The following is a 19,438-nucleotide window of genomic DNA, read 5'->3' as shown; positions in this document are numbered from 1 at the left end:
GCAAAACACAGAAAAGGAGGGGGGAAACTAAAGCAGCTGCCAATTGGCTGTTGGTCCTGTCAATCAAAACAACTCCGAGATTGATTGGTTGCTGACTTTGCACCCTTCCTGTTTCAGCGAAGCTTTCGCAAATACCACTTCCTGGTGTGATTGGTCGGAGGAAAACGTCGTTGCATCAAAAGATGGCATATTTTAAACCCGCTTTCACTTCATTTTGTGACAAAACTAGAAGAAATTGAGGGACTTTTGGCAGTAAGAGGCGCGGGGGGCGTGTGGTAGCCGCTCGTCACGCTGCATATTATTCTCTGGCTGTCAGTGCTGTGCTAGCTTATAGCGCAGATAGTAAATATTAGCTTGTGGAGAAAGCACTCTCATTGTAAATAACGAAAATGGCTACCATGGAGAAACTTATGAAGGCCTTTGAGAGTCTAAAGTCGTTCCAACAACAGCAGGGACCGCCGACGGCCGAGGAACTTGTCCAGAAACAGTGAGTAGCCCCTCCGCTAACGGCTTTAGCCTAGCTTAGCTCCGCTGCAAGCAGGCAGCAAACCGGGATTTGACATCCTCTCTGTAGTCGTGCTTCAGTGCAAAGGGCGCCTGGACACGGATTTAAGGTCGGCTTTAGGTGCTCAAACGCAGAGAGGCAGGCTTCCCTCGGCTGCTCAGCCTCACATGAGTCCAGATCTGTTCCGACAGACTCAGATCTGGACTCACCTGTCAGGAATGAGAACTCGTCCACGAATCCAGGGAAGCTGCTGCATGTGTGTTTCTACCTTTTGGTCATGTCAGCTCCGACTATCTGGAGGCGTCCGTGTGCTGAGAAACATCGGACACGCGTGACTCGTTTCAGATCTGCATTGAAACAGACGCGCCTCCATGCGAAGCAACTAACTTCTGTGGACGCTGCTGTCTTCTGGGGGCCACAGCTCCTCTGAAAAGGCGACAAGTCGCTAAACTGTGGTCAGACCAGCTGAAAAGTGAGGTTATTAGAGTCTAAGAACCCTCCACCCTAAAGAGGAGAGGAACCATAACTCACCGAAAGGCCTTCATCTTTGATGTTGGCAGAACTGTTTGCTAACCTTTGGGCTGAAAGCTGTTGGAACGTCCGTCCAAGTTTCTGGGCATTTTTCCCAGCAGCCCCCGCTCTTGGTTCTTCTTTTGAACACACCTGATCCCAGGTAGTCAGTCGTAAGTAGAGCAGAGATCGCTGGAAGGTTGTAGGTCGCTGTCAGTTGCAGGCCATGAAATTATTCACTGAGGTTTTTATTTTAGTGTCAGAAAACGTTAAATGATGGCAGAGTTTGAGTGACGGCTCCGGTTGGAGTCTTTTCTGTGTTGAAAACCCGACTTTTGCCCTTTTGACCTGCATTCTCCTCATCTGCTGTTTCCTTCCCAGGAAAAAGGAGCAAGCTACGACAAAAAAAGACAGAGTGACCCACTGCCTGACAATATGTGAAAACATTATTGCCCAGTCACTGAGGTAGGAAGGAACATGTCTGTCTGACGTGTGTGAAAATTCAAACCAACGTAAAGTTCAAGGGAGTTTTGAAACATTTCAGTCAAATATTTCGTGTTGTTAGTCCTGTTTAGGCCTCAGAAGGACAAATAACTGAAGACTTTTTGTTAATTCTTAGAAAAGTGCTTTATTTTTTACTTTCAACTTTGATTTCTAAGGACAGGCAATTTTAATGGCTGTTTTACTTTTGACAGTGGAGCATTGCAGGGTTTTATTTCCTCAGTATTTCCTGCTTTTTGGTTCTGCTAGCTCTCCTCCCTAATGCTCATCCCATAAGGACGCTAATCTGCTCCGAGTCAAGATCGAGTCCTCTTCAAAGACTCCAGATCATTTTTTCAGTGTGCCACACTTTACCTGAAACAAGTATACTCTAGTCCAGGGCTGTCAAACTCATTTTCACCGAGGGCCACATCAGCATAGTGGCTGTCCTCAAAGGGCCAGATGTAACTTACACATGTAACTAAATAATGAAAAATAAAAGTACCCGTAATTTCCACTTTCAACCCTGCGGCTTATTCAGTTATGCGGCTAATTTATGCATTTTTTCTAATGACCGCTAGGGGGCGCTCGAGCAGAAAGGGTAAGAGTGAGACAGGAGAACGCGTTGTATGTGTCCAGGAAGACGCAATTTTAATGTAAATTCCTGCTTTGTGAATGAATAGCACGAACAGACCCTCATCATGGAAAACGCAAGAAGAAATCCATATGAGCAGCTTTCAAGGTCAAAGCAATCGTTAAAAGTAGTGTAAAAAAATCCACCATCACCAACGGGTTTGGAAAAGCCGCTCTGCTGCGTGACAGAGAGGACAGCGCATGGTTTCAGTGCACAGGAGGCGTGTGCCGTGCAGAAACGCGCCTATAAGTTACTGCTGCTCTCAGTGACTTTTTTTTCTCTCTCTCAGTGACTTATGTATGTTTTTATAAACCAGCCCTGTTAGTGCTCTTATTACCATGTTGCTGCCGCGTCACTGTTTGGAGTAGAGCTGTGACAGTGTGGGATTTTTGATCACCGCAGTGATGAAGCACCAAGAGTCGCGGTGTCGGGACTCTTGCGACCCCCCCCCCCCCCCCCCCCCGACACAACATCCTCCGGTGGGCGGCCGCATCGCGCTATAAAGAACGCACGCTGCTTGTAATGGAAATAAATACAATGGAAATTCCCCCAGAAGCCCTGAAGTTTGAACACAGGACTCACAGAAAAAGTAAATTATTAGCAAGGATGCTTGTGTTTTATTATAGTACAAATCCCCACCATGTGCAGAACTTTCAACAAAAAAACAGAACAAGGTGATGAGTCATCACCGCGGTTATCGTCATGGACAGTGTTTACGTCCTAATGTATAGTTGCCCGATGTGATATCTGATATTTCAGGTCCAATTCCCCCTAGATATGAATAAATACACACCAATTTTTATTTTTTATTTTAAGAAATTAAAAACTTTGATGCTCTTGTGGGCCACATAAAAGGACATGGAGGGCCACATTTGGCCCCCGGGCCTTGAGTTTGACTTGAATCAAAAAAACAGTTTTTATGTTGCAAAAGTATAACTGCTTAGTCCCAGATTTATAATCAAGAGTTTTTGCTTCACTTTTGTGTCCGCTACAAATTTGACTGACAGGCTCAGATTAGAAAAAAACGAGGACCCGGGTTTCCTAAAGTAATGGGGGGGAGGGGGGAAGTTGAATCAATGCTTTTCTTACCGTTGGCCCTATTTGAACCCTTTGAACAGAACGTCTCCAGAGTTTCAGAAGCTGCTTGGCATCGCCATGGAGATGTTTCTGCTTTGCAGCGACGACAGCGAGTCCGACGTCCGGATGGTGGCTGACGAGTGCCTGAACAAAATCATTAAAGTGAGGAACTCTCTTTACTCTGCTTTTTGGTTTGCGTTGACTGAACCAATGCTTTTGTCTTATTGGTTTTGGCATGTAGGTTGTTTTTGTGTGTGTGTTTCTTTTTTCTTTTTTTAACTCCATCAGAACTATTATTCTACATAAATATTCACGTAAAGTTATTTGCGCTGTGTGAGCTTTTGTGCATTTGTGCTTGTGTTTGGAAGTGTGTGTTGCAGTGTGTATGTAAACACAATTGTGGAATTATTTAGCTTTTGTTGAAGAGAAGAGGCGCCACAAACCCCCCTTTACATATTTATGCTTCATTTTATTCCTGTGCATCCATTTCTATTATGTAAACACTCTTTTTTCCTTATCTTTCCCATATTTGACATACACTCAGAATAAACAGTTGACATGACCAGAAGGGGTCAAACCACCTATTGTTAATATGAATTGTGTTGTTTTGTTTAACCAATCATGCTTCGTTCATCTTCTGACCTGAATCTTCAGGCGCTGATGGACTCTAATTTACCCAGACTGCAGCTGGAGTTGTACAAAGAAATTAAAAAGGTAATAAATTCCACTTGTTGTTTATTTGCATCGTTGCTTTTGCAGCTTTTCCATCAATAAAAGTGTTTTTTTTTTTGTGCCCTTCTTCGCAGAACGGTGCCTCTCGGAGTCTGAGGGCGGCTTTGTGGAGGTTTGCTGAGCTGGCCCACCTCATCAGGCCGCAGAAGTGCAGGTACCTGAGCCGCCTGGAGGATTTCCATCGCTCACTGTTGTCAGATTAATTTTGAAATCTGTTGGGGATCTTTCTTTAAGGATGTATTCACGCTGGACACTCGTGAACCAGAGTTAGTTTTCCCCGATAATCTGGAACAAATTTTCAGTCTGAATACACCCAAGTGGACCCTGGTCTGGGACCAGGAACTGGAAACTCAGCTGCGTCTTCCTGACTGCCGGAGTTCGTTTTCCAGCTTCCTCCACTTGTGAATCATGGATTCATTCTTCTTGAATTCCCTGCAGCTGCTCCAATGTTCCTCCGCGTAGCTCAGTGCTTCTCAATTATCTTTTGCAAGGACCCCCCCTAGGAAAAAGAAAATGCCCCCCCCCCAACCCCCGCACACAAACTTATTTATAAGATAAAGTGCAGCTGTTTTCCTGCGTTACCTGCTGTCTTTATGTGTGAAGACAGCTAGTGTGTGTCCTCACACACACCAACCTTTTATAAAGGTTTGAACTTTAAGAGTTTAAACAAGAGAGAAAAGTGAACCACTCTTTGGAAAGTTAAAACGTTTATCTGTTTTTTTGTCACCATTAAGGATGTCCCGATCCGATCACACATCGGGACATCACATGGTCAAAAATCTGGCCTGGTCATGTGGTTGCAGACTTGATTGAAATGGGATGTTGTACCCCGACCAAGGATCGGGCATTCAGTTAATTTGTTCTCATTATGATCAGCTCTTTACATTTCAAGCTTATTATTCCAGATCTACTAGACGTCTGCATATCTGCAACAAATCACCTTTATCTTTTTGCTGCACCACTTTGAGCAGGAGGCGCACAGAAACAGTTCAGCCAGATTAGGACTTCCAGGATCAATAACTTAAAAAATAAAAAAACTGACAGCAAGTCTCTATATTGAGTTACGATAACGGAAAGCACGACCTGCCAGTAGGGGAAAAATCATTTTAGCAATATATCGCGATAATTCATTTGGCGATACTTGTATCGATTTAAAATGCTGCCAGGACGATATTCATTCAAATATTAATGAGCGTCCTTCAGCCGCTGACTCTTGTCTTCAATACAGCATTTAATCCTGCATTTTCTTCTGGAAATGCAGCTCCTTCTACTTTAATTTAGTTTTTTTTCTAATGGGATGCTTCGGGATTTATTGTTTTGTCCTTTGGTTGCTCTGCAAGGCCGTACCTGGTGAACCTGCTGCCGTGCCTCACCCGCATCACCAAGCGGCAGGAGGAAACCGTGCAGGAGACCCTGGCTGCAGCAACGCCCAAAATCATGGCCGCGCTAGGAAACTTTGCGAATGACGGCGAGGTCAAGGTAACCTGTTTTTACTACAGGAACAATGTTTTTTTTCTCCCCTTTTGCATTCACTAAAAGCTCGAGTCCTTTTCATTTTTCCAGCTCCTGCTAAAGTCGTTTGTTGCCAACCTGAAATCCAGCTCCCCCACCATCAGACGGACGGCGGCCAGCTCCGCCGTCAGCGTATGCCAACACTCCAGACGCACCAGCTACTTCTATACCTGGCTTCTGAATGTGCTGCTAGGTACGTCACCGAACACGGCACACCCAGACTGCAAGCCCCCTGGTTCTGCACGCTCTCCTTCCATCTCCAGGTCTGCTGGTTCCAGTAGACGAGGAGCATCCCAGTCATCTGATTCTGGGGACGTTATTGACTCTACGCTACATGATGCCTCTGCTACAGCAGCAGGTCAACACTACCAGCCTCAAAGGAAGCTTTGGGGTCATGAGGAAGGAGGCAGATGTTCAGCCGACACCTGAGCAGATGCTACAGGTGTGTGTGTGTGTAAGAGAGCGCATGTGTGTTTGTGCAGCCACGCTCTGCTCACCTCCTGCGTCTCTGAAGGTGTACGAGCTGACCCTACACTACACGCAGCACTGGGATCACAACGTGGTCACGGCGGCTCTGGAGCTCCTGCAGCAGACGTTCAGGACGCCGCCGCCAGAGCTCCTCCACCTGCTCATCACAGCGGGCAGCATTCCTCACGCCACCGTGTTTCGCCAAGACAACGAGAGCCGCGCCCGTTCTGGCAGCATCCTGGAGCTCATTGGTAATGCGTTGTTTTTCTCCACAAAGGTGTTTCTGTCGCTGATTCACGCCACTAAACATTTAGCGAGTCGTCCTGTTAGCCTGCGCTGCGTTCACTTTTGCCCTGAAGGAACTCGGCTGCTCCTTTTTCTAACTCTTGGTCTGTTTGTGAGATTAACACCTCTGCTGTGTTCGAATCGTCATCTTTTTAGTGCTTTCCAAGCTTTTCCTGCTTCTCTTCCTGTCATTTCCTTTTTTTCTTCTTCCGGTTTTCCTGCCGTCTGCAGCAGGAGGTGGGTCTTCCTGCAGTCCACTCCTCCTCAGGAAACAGAGAGGTGACTCTTCTACACCTTTTCTTTGCTGACTTCCGCCCAAACGACGGGATTTACTCAAAATTCCACCTGCAGATGTTTGCACTTGTAGGAACTCGATGAGCGTTGACCACAAATCTGGAATTTTTCCAGGAAAAGTGCTCTCTGGGGAGGAGGATGGATTAGAGGACGAGGCGGAGAAGAGTGAGGTTCCTGCTGCAGCCTTCACAGGTAGGATCTGTTCTCCAGACAAAAAAGCTTCACCTGAAGGAGGCAACAAAGGTCTAACGTCCTCTGCTGCCTCCCTGTGTAGACGGCTCCTCTGTCTCCCAAGTGGACATCATCACGGAGCAGCCCCGCTCCTCCCAGCACGCCCTACAGCCCGCCGACTCGGTGGACCTCAGCGCCTCCTCGGAGCAGGGGGGCGGAGGTGGGACGTCCGCGTCTGGCACGCCCGAGTCGCCCAACGAAAACGAGGAGGAAATGCTGAGTCGGAGCTCCAGCGGCGGGGCTAACGCCGCCCCGGAAACAGCAGAGTACACCTCCTCAGAAATCGCCGTGCCAGAAGGAGAAGAAGGCGGAGCGATGCTCGCCACTCATGACCGCTCGCTTCCACCCAGCGACTCTTCTCAGACGACCACGGAGGGACCGGACTCTGCTGTGACGCCTTCAGACGTGGCTGAGCTGGTGAGTGTCCACGTTTGCATAGGGCAGTGTTTTTCAACCTTTTTTGAGCCACGGCACACTTTAACCTTGACAAAAATCCCGCGGCACACCAGCATTCCAAAAAAAAAAAAAAGCAGAAATTTATGGTCTGTATTGATCGACAGCCACCCCCCCCCCCCCCACCCCCCGCAGTCTCACGTGGATTTGGGTGATAATTGTGGCAGAAAAAGCAGGAAGTTGCGGCTGTTTGTTTATAAGAGATGAAATAAAAGTTAAATTAGAAAAATTTAGAAACTGTTTGTTGTGGTTTCAAGACGTTTCGCAAGGACGACTCATTGTGCGCTGTCCCTTTAAGCCAATGCATCATGGGAGATGTGGTGTGAAAACGGCCGAAAAAGGGCAGAAAGACTCGCGTCTCTGAGCTTCATTGTATTATTCACTTGTTCCACGGTCTGACACCGGACTCTGTGGAAAACTACACCGCTAAAGACGAACTTTAGCTGGTATTTATATTAGAACTGAGCGACTTTATCAGCAGAATTAAGAACAAGGAAGTGAAGACTTTAAGCACCTTTGATTGGTCAGACTGATGACATGTGATTAAGCCTTCAAGAATGATTGGCGGAGACAGTTAAAGGGGCGGGACTTTTCCTTACACAGTTATAGCTGCAGGTAAATCGCGGTACCGTCATTCTTATCAAAATGTCTGTTTTAGAATTAAATAAACACAAAGAAAAATTGATTTAAAGATCTTTTAAATTCATAACTACTCAGTGTTTTATCAGGGCCTGTTTGGATGAACAAAGAGCTGATTTCCTGGAGATGGAAAATGTTTTTAGATCAGTTAATGAGGGCAATTTCCCATGGCGCACTTGACCATCTCCCACGGCACACTGGTTGAAAAACACTGGCATAGAGAACACTTTCCAAAATAAGGATGAGGTCCTGGTGAAGTCCAAACCCCGATCGCTCCTCACTGCAGGGGGTGAGAGAGGCAACATTTCTTTTTTGAACTTATATTTTATTCAGATTTTTTTGCTACAGAGCAATATACACAGTTGTCTCCATGGTTTCCCCGACAACCTAAATACAGCAAGTACAATCAAGCAAGGTACGCACAGGAAGTCCAATTACCACAATACTCTTCATCTAAAAATGCCAGCATTTGACTAGCTAGAGGTGTTATTAGGCTGATGACAGTGGCAAGGCTTTTGCTGGGCTCCATCTTGGGTTAACGGTTTGATGTCTTGGTAAGAAAGTTTTTTTTTCCATTTGAAAGAGTTCTCTTACTTTTTGGGGCCAGGTATCTAGAGAGGCTAACCCTGTTTTTCATCCATCTAATTGTAATGCATTTTAAAGCTGCTGTAAAAGGTTGGATTCTGTCGTATCTGTGCTGGGTTGTGGTGAAGAGAGAGCTGAGCAAAGCTCTATATTTACTGGTCGGTCTTCGTTCCAATACTCACCTATGGTCATGAGCTCTGGGGTCATGACCCAAAGAACCAGGTCCCGGATACTAGGGGTGTGCCAAAATATCGATATGGTGATATATCGCGATATTTAGTCCCGTGATTGATTCTCAATGCGTCTTCATCAAGTATCGACCTTTTATTTACGTTTAAAGACCCCGTAAAACGTTATATTAATCGTCTTTGGTAAGACAATTCTTCGGAGGGTCGATAGGGGGCGCTCGTTGCGAGATTCGTCGCGATCTGTCGCGGACGGGCGAAGAAGAATACACATTCAAACAAAGATGGCGGAGGGGAATAATAAGGAGAATAACGAGAGCAGCAAGTTAAAAGACGCGCTGACAGCTTTGAAGCTGCATCACCTGGAGTTGTGTGAGGAAGCCGTGGCTGTTGCTGGCCTTAAGCCGATACAGCCCGGCGTGGATACCTTTATCCAGACGAAGCTACCGCCGTCTTCTGTGAGAAAAGAGGCAACAACAAACTGTTTAAATGTACAACGGGGCTCCGTCCCTGCAGCGAGGGGGAGAATGAGGGATTTAGGTTTTAATTGAACGCATTAGAGCCACGCTTTGACATTCTCAAATACTGAAACAATGATCCCTGCACTGTACGGCCAGACCAGAGCTATGGTTGACATGGAAACAGCAGAAAGAGGGGCATCCCTGCCCTCAGACCCCCCCTTCTCCTCTAAGCAGCGGTAGACGAGCGGCGACTTGTGGCTAAAAAGCCTGTGGTTCTCCAGAAAAACATGAACATTTAAACATACATCACATGCAGCTTTTCCCCAAACGTTTTGTTCACAAAGATGTTTACTTTTAGATGCACTTTAAGTTCATGTATTTTATCCCTGGTCATTTATTTTGAAAGCAGTTTATGTCGTAAATAACTTAAAGGAAAGTTTCTAGCTACTTGATTTTATTTTTCTGGGAGAATTATGTTTTTCTTTACACCACATTTGCACTAAATGGTGGCATTTATTTTTAACAAAGACACTATAATTTGTTCACAGAATTAATATCTGATTCACAGCTCTTTTTGAAATATAATGCGATAACTATGGCTTTGTTTTTCAAAAGTTAATACCAATGTGCCTGGCAGCTACCTGACTAATTTTTTATCCTGTTTACAGCAATTTTGTACTAATTAATGGCCGCTGTTCATGTTCACTTTTGTTTAAACTGAATTTTACAGATATAGATGTTTTTCTTACAGATATAGATGATATAGATTTTATACAGATACAGATGTCAGAGTATTACTGATTTTAGCAATGTTACACAAAAGTCTGTTATTCATTACACCAAATACGACACAAAACTAAAAAATAAATGGGGAAATATTTTCCAAGAAACAGTTTTTCAAGTTCCTCTTTATTAAAGTTTGATATATCGTGAGTTGTTAGAGACGATATATATCGATGATCACATTATCGCCACATCATGATAGTATCGTTATCGTGAGCAATGTATTGCAAATCGTATCGTATCGTGAGGTAACCAGTGATTCCCAGCCATACCGGATACAAGCGGCTGACGTGACCTTCCTCCGTAGGGGGGCTGGACGCTCCCTTAGAGATGGGGGGAGAAGCTCGGTCACCCGCCGAGAGCTCGGAGTTGAACCGCTTCTCCTCCACATCCTGAGGAGCCAGTTAAGGCGCCTCGGGCCTCTAGTCCGAATGCTTCCCGGACGCCTCCCTGGGGAGGTGTTCCGGGCATGTCCCAGTGGGGGGAGTCTCTCCAGGACTTCCCCGGGGCCAGGACATCCTCCAGGACATCCTGGAGAGACTACGTCACCCCCAACTGGACGCCACTAAATGGCGTTTGGTGTGAATGCAGCTTATGCGTTTAAAACTCTCCAACGTTCCCTGATATGAACTTGAACATGAAGTCGGTCAGGGTGCAGCGTTACCCGCTCAACGTGGTTCGCTTCCTCCCCCTGCATTAAATACTAACAACACCACCTGTATGGTCTCACCCCTGCTCCCCCCCCTCTCTGTCCTTGTTCCCACTCTGTCGCAGTCACGCTCTCTATTGCCGCGGGTCTCTGAGCCTCCCCCACCCTCGCCAACTTCCACCGAGGGCCCCGATGCCACAGACAGCGACTCCTCTGTCTACACCGCTTCCTCTTCATCATCTTCTTTCTCTTTCACCTCCTCTTCCTCCTATGCCACGTCCTCCTCTAGCACTAGTGACAAGGTCAGCCTGAGGGACGTTTGAACAGATTGGGAGGTGCTCGGCTGCCTGGCTTTCTTCCTTCCTACTATGGCTTGCTTGTCCTGACCCGTGCACTGATCTTCCCAGCCTGTTTTCTCGATCTTCCTCCTCTTGTCATACGAATCCCTCTCTCTGTCCGTCTGAGAGAAAATTAAATCCCTTTTTTCTCACTTGATTGACTTCTCTGTTGTAGTGTCTGTGTCCGGTCGTTTGATTTGTTTTAACAAACTGGTCCCTCTCGCCGGGGAAGATCTCATCTTTCAGAAGGACCTGATGTGATCTGAAGGTCGTGTTGAAGCAGTTTGTTTGGACTACCTCTGGGGGCTTTGAGTTCCCCAGCGTGTGCTTCCTCCCGTGTGCCGTCGATTTGCTGTGTTTTTCTGTTGCATGATTCAGTCGAGCTTCATTCCTGAATGCGTGGGTTTATTTGCTTTTGTCCCTTCAACCAGCAACCCTCAGGTGCAGCTTTGCATGCACTTGTCTAAAGGTTGCGCTTTGAGAAGTTTGATTCAGTGGAGACTCTTTGTTTCAGGTCCTTGATGGCAGTGACAGTCAGTACTCTGGGATGCAGATCGGAACACTGCAGGATGAAGAAGAGGAAGGAACGGCGTCATCCTCGCTGGAGGAACCCTCAGAACTGTTCATGCCGTCAGCTCTTGGTGTGTTCTCGGTCGTGGAGAAGCTCTCAGCTCTGATGTGTTTTTGCCCAAATAAAGCTCAGACTCTGTTTCTGCGTGCAGCTCTCAGCAAACCTCACCTCTTTGATGGCCGAGGTCACAACCGACAGGGCTCCGACTGCAGCGTGGACCGTTTCCTCCCCAAAGATGAGCCTGCCGAGTCAGAACCTGACGTTAGGGTCAAGGTAAACCCACAATTCCATCTGCTTTTACTCAAATTTCCGATCATCTTTTGATCAATTTTCGAAGCGTTCCCAGTCGTCTTTAATGATGATGATGATGCCATTTTAGCCAAAATCCCAAAACTTGTGTTGTTTTCTAGGACATAGTTTCTGCAGAGCGGCAGGAGTTCTTTTGACATTTGCGCATGAGTTGTGAGTGGGACTGTTGGCGCTAGGACCGCACAATATGAGAAAAACTTGCGATTTGCGTTATTAGTGATCAATATTCCGATGTTGATATAACTGGCGATACATGAAAAAACAGCTAAATAACCAAAGACATCATCTCCATTTCACTGCAACAGTTTAATTTAGATAAGAGTTGACTTAACTCAACAGACACTCCAAACGACCCTCGTCTACTGATCCTCATCTAACATAATGGGTCCCTCTGATTGGTCAAATAAATAAAGGAACTTATTTGATTTTTTAAAAACTGCCCTAAGGTTGTTTTAGCACATTTAAGGTTACCATTTATCGCAATTTTCACCGTCTTTGGCGATATGCGGATTGCACAGATTGATATGGCAATAACGATAAATTTGCGAAGTATTGTGCAGGCATGGAGCAACCCAGCCCCCATTTTTCATCATCAACCTGTTTAAACGCTAACCTATGGCCCCGCACACCCCCAGCCTAACATTAGTGCGCAACAAAAATGGTGATGAATATCGGAGCCATCCGTCTGTCCAGTTTGGATCCAGATTCCAGCTCCGTCCAGGAAAACAAAGACGTTCATGGATCTATTTGACTACAAGTGGAGGCATCAGAATGGAGCAGAGCAGGGAGCTTTTGGCACCTAGGTCACTGCTACAGGCTTTTTCCAACTGCTCTCCTCTTGATTCACAACGATTCCAATAAAGAACTACTCAGACATGCAATGTTAATCTTAATATTCCTCATTTGTGCCCTCTAAGATTAGAAAAAAGCGTGTTGAAAACGCCAAAAACATAGTTTTCCTCTTTAGACACAGGAATGAGGAAGATTGTTGTTATAAAACCCAAAAATGTGCTTCCTTCATGGGATTATGTCGCCCCTCCCAGCCGTCACGAATAAAGGGCCCAATTGGACACTACACAGACCAGGGGGCGGAGCCACTCGTGCACTGTGTTCGACTGCTTGCTGCCTCCTTCCTGCTGGCAGGGGAGAAACACGGTGAGTACGAACGTCAAAACTTTAACCTCGTAGTCCTCTTCAAAGGCTTTTTGTGTCATTCTTTTATTCCAACCTCAAATGAAAGTATTTGTTAAATTGCTTTCAAGCCAAACTGTTTAAAAACTAATAAATAAAAGGGAAGAAAGAGAATTTATCTGACTTTAACGGCCCTCTTACTCCCCTGTAATTTGACCCTTTGCTGTTTCTTCAGATTTGATTCCTGACAAAGAGGTGCGCGTCAGTGTGAAGGCCTTGGCGTTGAGCTGCGTCGGAGCTGCAGCCGCTCTGCATCCTGAAGCGTTCTTCAACTCCCTCTACCTGGAGCCGCTGGACGGCGTTCCCCTGCAAGGTGGGCGAGGGAAAACTCTCCTGACTGTCGATAAACACTCAGAAGCTGAATAAGTTCTTCATAGACAAAACAAAGGCAGCAGAGTTTTATTGTTGAGGTGCTAACGTGCCCTGAGCAGAGTTACATTTAGTTACTTTTAGTTACTTTTAGTCAACTAAATTTCTTAGTATCCAAATGAAAAACTGCAGACATTCTGATTCATTAGATTTTTTAGAGACGTGTCACTGTCAACAGCTGCCAGTCTGCAACAGCAGACTATGAAATTGTGCTCATTAGATTTGCGCTTATAAATGTTCCTAATGGAAAACAACAATTTTGAAAAAAAGTCGCATTTATCAGAAAAGAAATGTTGTTCTTGGAGGAGCTGCTTTTTGAGACGTATCGAAATTGACATATTTTTCAAAACTGCAATGGAAACACTTTTTTCGTTACTTAAACGAGTCATGTGACCAACAACCGGATGGCGATGGCCTTCTTGGTAGGAAATGGCGGTCTTGAGCGCTGCACAGTGGGCGCCACCAAAGGTCCCACAGCGTAACACAGATCATCAGAAGTTGAGCGTGTCATGTGGAATTGTTGGATCCAAACAATTCATTCGTAGCCCCTCCCACGTGTAAGGACCTCGCCGCTCTATGTCCTGATAAAGGGGGGGGTGTTACTCTGTCTAGATCTCATATATAGCCAATGGAAAAATGCTTAAGTCACATACATACCCCTGCAGGTTTTCGGGTTGTCTGGATCCGTAGAGAGGAGTGGCTGCCCCTTGGGGGGAACGCAGGTGTGTCTGCAGTTCCCTTAAGGTTCCTGCGGAATGTACCCTTGTTCCTCGTAAATGCAGCAATTTTTATAAGGTCCCTCGAGGTGGTAGCCACCTCAAGGGACGTTATAAAAATGAAACGTACCATTGCTGCTTGTGTAGTAGGTGTGTGGGTATTCATAAGGATAATGGAAGTCACACGCACTTATGAAGTACGGGTGATGGCTGTCGTACGGCGTCCTTGCGCTTCACTCTAGTCCAGGGGTGGCTATCCCTGGTCCTCAAGAGCCTCAACCCTTGTCTGTTTTCCAGGTCTCCCTGGACTGCTTGATGCTAATAACCAAAATCAGGTGTCTTCAGTCTATCACGATGTGAAATCACTTAAGTTAGCTAATCAACAGCAAGCTGGTTAAGGAGAGCTGGAAAACAGGCAGGGTTGAGGCTCTTGGGGACCAGGGTTAGCCACCCCTGCTTGTCGTTAGTAAAATGTGAGTACTGACTCCTTACTGACCGCGAACAAATGGTCGCTCTGAGCGCTTTACGACCGTAATTTGTACCCGGACAGGTTTGCCCATTTTTCACTGCAGACTGCGCGAATCCACCCGTAAGGACAGTTGTGACAGAGACTAATATTTGGTACGAGTTTGCAGAACGTCCCTAAAAAGCCAAAAACCGAGTTCTTTCAGAGAAGTTTGTTCACAGAGGATGCTGCTAAGCAGTAAAATATATTTTTTTTATTGGCAAATTCAGAGGTTGAAGTGTTTCTCGGTTGACGAGCCCCGACTCTTTGGGTCTGTTCCCTTGCAGACCAACAGTACATCAGTGACGTTCTGGACTTCATTGCCCATGGGGACCCTCAGATCAGGGGGGGCACGGCCATCCTCTGCGGAGCCATTTTGCAGGCCGCCCTTACCAAAACCCGCTACAACATAAGCACTTGGCTGGCCAGTGTGCAAAGGGCAACAGGTTTGTGAGTCTGCTAGCGATGATGCTGGGTCGAAGGTTTGAATCTGGGGCTCACGGTGCCCTCCGCTCTCCAGGTAACCCTCTGTCCCTGGCGGACTTGGTGCCTCTAATCCAGAAAACTCTAAAGGACGAATCTTCGGTCACCTGTAAGATGGCTTGCGCAGCAGTGAGGGTAAGACCGATCTGTGTGGGGTTCCCGGGGTTCTGTCCGTGTTCTGGTCTGTCTGACGCTGGACTGTGTTGCAGCACTGCATCATGACTCTGTGCAGCAGCACCCTGAGTGAGCTCGGCCTGCAGCTCGTCATAGACCTCTTGTCTTTGAGGGATTCTTCCTATTGGCTCGTTCGCACAGAACTCCTGGAGACTTTAGCAGAATTGGACTTCAGGTGTCTTTTTCTTTCTTTCCCCTTTTTTGTTTGTTTGTTTGTTTGAGATCTCTGTGTTTTACTTAATGCCGCTTTCTTTAATTTCCTCCGTAAACATTTGAAACAAGTCATCTGTCAAACTCTCTGCTGTTTCCTGTTTTAGATTGATAAGTTTCTTGGAGAGAAAAAGCGACGCTCTACACAAAGGAACCCATCACTACACGGGGGTAAGTCCCACGCTAGTTTCCCTTCCTTCTTTTCCCCAAGAACTGGCAGAATTGATTTCATGGGTGATTTATTGATTTAATCGATTAACTCGAGTTATCATGATAAATGTTATCATGCTAAATGCTACAATGCTATGATGCTAGTGCTGCAATGCTAAATGCTGCATTGTTAAATGCTACGATGCTATCATTCTATGATGCTATCATGGTAAATGCTACGAATCCATCTTGCGATGATGCTAAATGCTACTATGATAAATGCTACAATGCTATCATGATACCATGCTAAATGCTAGCATGCTATCATGATACCATGCTAAATGCTAGCATGCTAAACGCTACCATGCTAAAGGCTATAGTAACTAATTTGTGATTGAAAACCAAATATTTCATAGACGGTGAGAAAATGGCAAAAGCAGAAGCAAAGATTGATTCAAAATCAATACAGGAGTTCCATAGAAGAAGAAAGAAAACGGTTGTTTTTGTTTTTTTTCAGATGTTTTATTATTTTAACTTAATATTAATCATTTGGTTTGTAGATTTTCTTTGGCTGTAATTCAAAAATTCGTTTTTGGTTGTTGGGGTCGTGACTTAAAACTTGGAGCATCAAACAACAAAATCCACTTTAGGGCAGTTTCTCCCAAAATGCGTTCTAGTATTTCTCTTTATGAGACGCTCAAGATAGCGGTAGATCACCAAACATCTGCAGCTTATGTTTAGTTGAACTTTGTGTTAAAAGCAATTTCCAAAAGATAATTTCAAATAAAAGTTTGTTACATTAATTCCATTATTTGTAATTTTTGTAAAAGAAAGTAAAAGCAGGGAGGAAGAAAAATCAATTAGAATCGGAAACCGAATTTAAAATCAGTTTTTTATTTTTTGGCTCTATTTGATGATTTTTATTTATATGTGTTGCGTTTTGACACTTGTAGTAGAGCAGTAAGCTTTGATGTGTGCCTGAGAAATGCAAGAACAGCAAAAGTGGAGCTTTTTAACAACTTTTCTGTTTACTTCAAAAATGTTCCCACTTTGATTTGAAAATATCTTTCCAGCTGTAATAAAGGAGAAATACAGGAATAAACAACTGTGCTTCTTAAAAATGCTAAAATCATCTTTTTTAATATGTAAAACTTTATGAAAATGAAGCATTTCTCTCCACTTGTGTTAAGTTAATGCAAAGCAAAGTCTCATCCTAATCATCTATGGAGCTAATTTAAAAGTGTGATCCTTTAATTATGATCATGCTCTTTTTAACCGAAATTTTTGAAAAAAACTGTCATTTTCTTTAATGAAGAAATACTCAAAAATGCTATTTTAAGGGTAATTTCCTTAATAAATGTCCTCTGTTGTCAGAAAATGCTACAGGAACATGTTAAAAACCCCAAACATGTTTGTTAGTTTTTTATCAGAAAGAGTTTTTAAGCTTTACCGGATTTAAAGGAAAATGTCAAATTTACATTTTGAGAAACAGAAAAAAATCTGTTTAGATTTGGTTTAAGCATGTTTTCATCGTATAGCCAACACATGGAAGGACATGGGTCATGCTCTCTGTGAGAAGGACGATGTTGGGAGCTTGACTTCAAGTGAAAAAACCCAAAGACTTCGGCTTAAGCGCCTGAATGAACAGAAAACAAGAACCAAAGATGTTTTTTTAAATGAAATCAAACCAGTGTTTTTTGTCCGACATTGATCTGCTGACTCTGGATCTGCTTTGTTCAGAGACTGCAGCTCCAAGACAGAGTCCTGAACGACGTGGTCATATGTCTGTTGGGAGACGATGATCCGAGAGTGCGGCACGTGGCTGCGTCTGTCGTTAGCAGGTGACTGCACCACACATCTCTTCAACCAGCTCCGTTTTTGTTTTCCCACTGTATTGATGGCTTTAACGGTCCCTTGTTTCGTCTCCTCTCTTCAAGAGTGGTTCCACGGTTGTTCTTTGACTGTGACCAAGGCCAGGTCGACCCTGTGGTGGCAATCGCCAGGGACCAGAGTTCAGTCTACCTTCAGCTACTCATGCACGAGACCCAGCCTCCTTCCCAGTTCACCGTTAGCCCAATCACCAGGTAGGGACATGGTAGTGCTGTTGCGTGGTGTTGCATCTCAGGTACGACCACAGACCTTCTCAGCAAACGGGTGGTTAGGACGTATGCACCTTGTCTCCCTCCCAGGACCTACCGAGGTTACAACCTGTCCAACGCCGTGTCTGATGTCACGCTGGAGAACAACCTGTCAAGAGTTGTCACCGCCGTCTCTCACGCCTTCTCGTCCTCTACATCCAGAGCTCTAACTGTACGTTTTCAGAGCAACACTTGGCCTTTTTCTCTCCTTCATGGGACCCGAATATCTTCCTGACGTGACGTGTTTTTACAGTTTGGCTGCTGTGAGGCTCTGAGCCTCCTGGCGTCAAACTTTCCGGTCTCCACGTGGAGCGCAGGCTGGCACTGTGGCTTCGTTAGCTCCAGCAGCACCTTTTCTTCCCATCCTGGGCTCAGCCGCAGCAGAGGAAGGGCCCTCAGGTTGGAGATTCTTTTTTTTAAAAACTTATTCAAGTCTTGTTTTTCGTTTTCCTTATTTTTAAATGCTGGGCTTTGGCGTGCAGTTTTTCACAGTCCAGCAACACTCCGTCCGCTGCAGCGACTTCCCCAGACGTGGAGCGGAGGACCCTGACTGTGGGGATGGCCAACATGGTGCTCTCCTTATTGTCTTCAGCCTGGTTTCCACTGGATCTTTCTGCACATCAAGACACACTTTTACTCTCGGGGAACCTGATAGCCGGCGAGTAGTCCTACCAAGATGCTATTGTGAGTTGGAAGGGGGGGCGGAGGCAACTGCTGACTTGCCGGTCTCTGCGTTCTGTTTGCAGCCGTGGCTCCTAAATGTCTGCGCAACCCCTGGGCTGGAGAAGAGGAGGGCAGCGGTGGAAGCGCCGCTGCTGGCCCAAATAAAATGGAGGAGCCCTGGGCGGCGCTGTCGGAACGCACCCTGGTCAACATGGTGGAGCAGCTGTTCTCACATCTGCTGAAGGTCCTCAACATCTGTGCCCATGTGCTGGACGATACACCTCCAGGACCGGCAGTTAAGGCAAGTCCGGCAGTCACAGCAGATGTCTTCTCAGGACGAACCAGAACTTTGGCATCTATTCAGAACTAGGACAGTGGAGTGGCAAGACTGTGGGGATACCAAAGAAAACTTGTTCACTTGTTTGCATTCTAATCAGAAAATGCATGCTGGCTCCAAAAGGGCATCTATGGAGAAATCAACAGTTATTATTCATTCTATTGGTCAGAATAATCATTCTTGATCTGATACCCTTTTTTTTTAACTTCTTCTCGATTATCCTCATTTATGTTATGATATTTTTTCTGAAGTTAAGGTTTAGCTAGAAATTGAGCGATTAGATTCCTCAGTGAAAGTAGGTGGAGCCTACTGGCCCCCATGTCCATCGTTCAAAAAATTCAAGCAACAGATTTCTTGTAGCCTGCTTTCAAGTGGTAGGGGTGTGGCCTTCCAATAAGCTGATTGGCCAGAGTGGTTGCCACAGACCGACTCGAACCAATCACTGTTCACTGTGGTCCGAAAGGGATGGACATGGTCAGCAATAATACTCAGGTAGTGCTGTGGCGTTGGAACCATTCTCAATTGGCCCAAAGTGTGCCAAGAAAATATCTCCCACACCATGACATCATCACCACCAGTGACCCTACCATCCAAATGAGACTGGACAACGTTTGTCCATCTTCTGTGGTCCAGTTTTGGTGAGTCTGAGTGAATTGTAGCCTCAGGTTTCTGTTCTTAGCTGACAGCAGTGGTACCCGGTGTGGTCTTCTGCTGCTGTTGTCCATCTGTCTCCAGGTTGGACGTGTTGTTCTTTCAGAGATGCTCTTCTGCAGACCTCGGTTGGAACCAGCGGTTCTTTGA

At 45.6% G+C, this 19,438-nt stretch overlaps 1 protein-coding gene across 10 annotated transcripts in view; it reads left to right on the top strand.

Moving 5' to 3' along the window:
• The first annotated feature begins 112 nt into the window (after positions 1-112).
• htt (huntingtin) overlaps positions 113-19,438 on the top strand; it is a 45,067-nt gene continuing 25,741 nt past the window's right edge. For 5 of the 10 annotated variants that reach the window (XM_023964347.1, XM_023964324.1, XM_023964411.1 and 2 more), the window contains exons 1-27: positions 113-487; positions 1,397-1,480; positions 3,248-3,368; positions 3,861-3,920; positions 4,013-4,092; positions 5,279-5,417; positions 5,502-5,643; positions 5,714-5,892; positions 5,965-6,169; positions 6,435-6,482; positions 6,612-6,689; positions 6,772-7,145; positions 10,609-10,785; positions 11,336-11,462; positions 11,544-11,665; positions 12,745-12,856; positions 13,068-13,205; positions 14,770-14,928; positions 15,003-15,100; positions 15,175-15,314; positions 15,457-15,520; positions 17,240-17,340; positions 17,437-17,583; positions 17,689-17,809; positions 17,891-18,036; positions 18,120-18,295; positions 18,384-18,601. In XM_023964347.1, coding sequence (XP_023820115.1) covers positions 390-487; positions 1,397-1,480; positions 3,248-3,368; positions 3,861-3,920; positions 4,013-4,092; positions 5,279-5,417; positions 5,502-5,643; positions 5,714-5,892; positions 5,965-6,169; positions 6,435-6,482; positions 6,612-6,689; positions 6,772-7,145; positions 10,609-10,785; positions 11,336-11,462; positions 11,544-11,665; positions 12,745-12,856; positions 13,068-13,205; positions 14,770-14,928; positions 15,003-15,100; positions 15,175-15,314; positions 15,457-15,520; positions 17,240-17,340; positions 17,437-17,583; positions 17,689-17,809; positions 17,891-18,036; positions 18,120-18,295; positions 18,384-18,601 — 3,654 coding nt within the window. In that variant the 5' untranslated portion in view covers positions 113-389. The remainder of the gene's footprint in view (positions 488-1,396; positions 1,481-3,247; positions 3,369-3,860; positions 3,921-4,012; positions 4,093-5,278; positions 5,418-5,501; positions 5,644-5,713; positions 5,893-5,964; positions 6,170-6,434; positions 6,483-6,611; positions 6,690-6,771; positions 7,146-10,608; positions 10,786-11,335; positions 11,463-11,543; positions 11,666-12,744; positions 12,857-13,067; positions 13,206-14,769; positions 14,929-15,002; positions 15,101-15,174; positions 15,315-15,456; positions 15,521-17,239; positions 17,341-17,436; positions 17,584-17,688; positions 17,810-17,890; positions 18,037-18,119; positions 18,296-18,383; positions 18,602-19,438) is intronic. The other 5 variants (XM_023964559.1, XM_023964465.1, XM_023964379.1 and 2 more) reach the window with 4 other exon arrangements.

The sequence above is a fragment of the Oryzias latipes genome, chromosome 1 (assembly GCF_002234675.1).
Source record: "Oryzias latipes chromosome 1, ASM223467v1".
Lineage (NCBI taxonomy): Eukaryota > Metazoa > Chordata > Actinopteri > Beloniformes > Adrianichthyidae > Oryzias > Oryzias latipes.
Note: the sequence above shows the minus strand (reverse complement) of the source record. Positions and strands in the feature narration are given on the sequence as shown.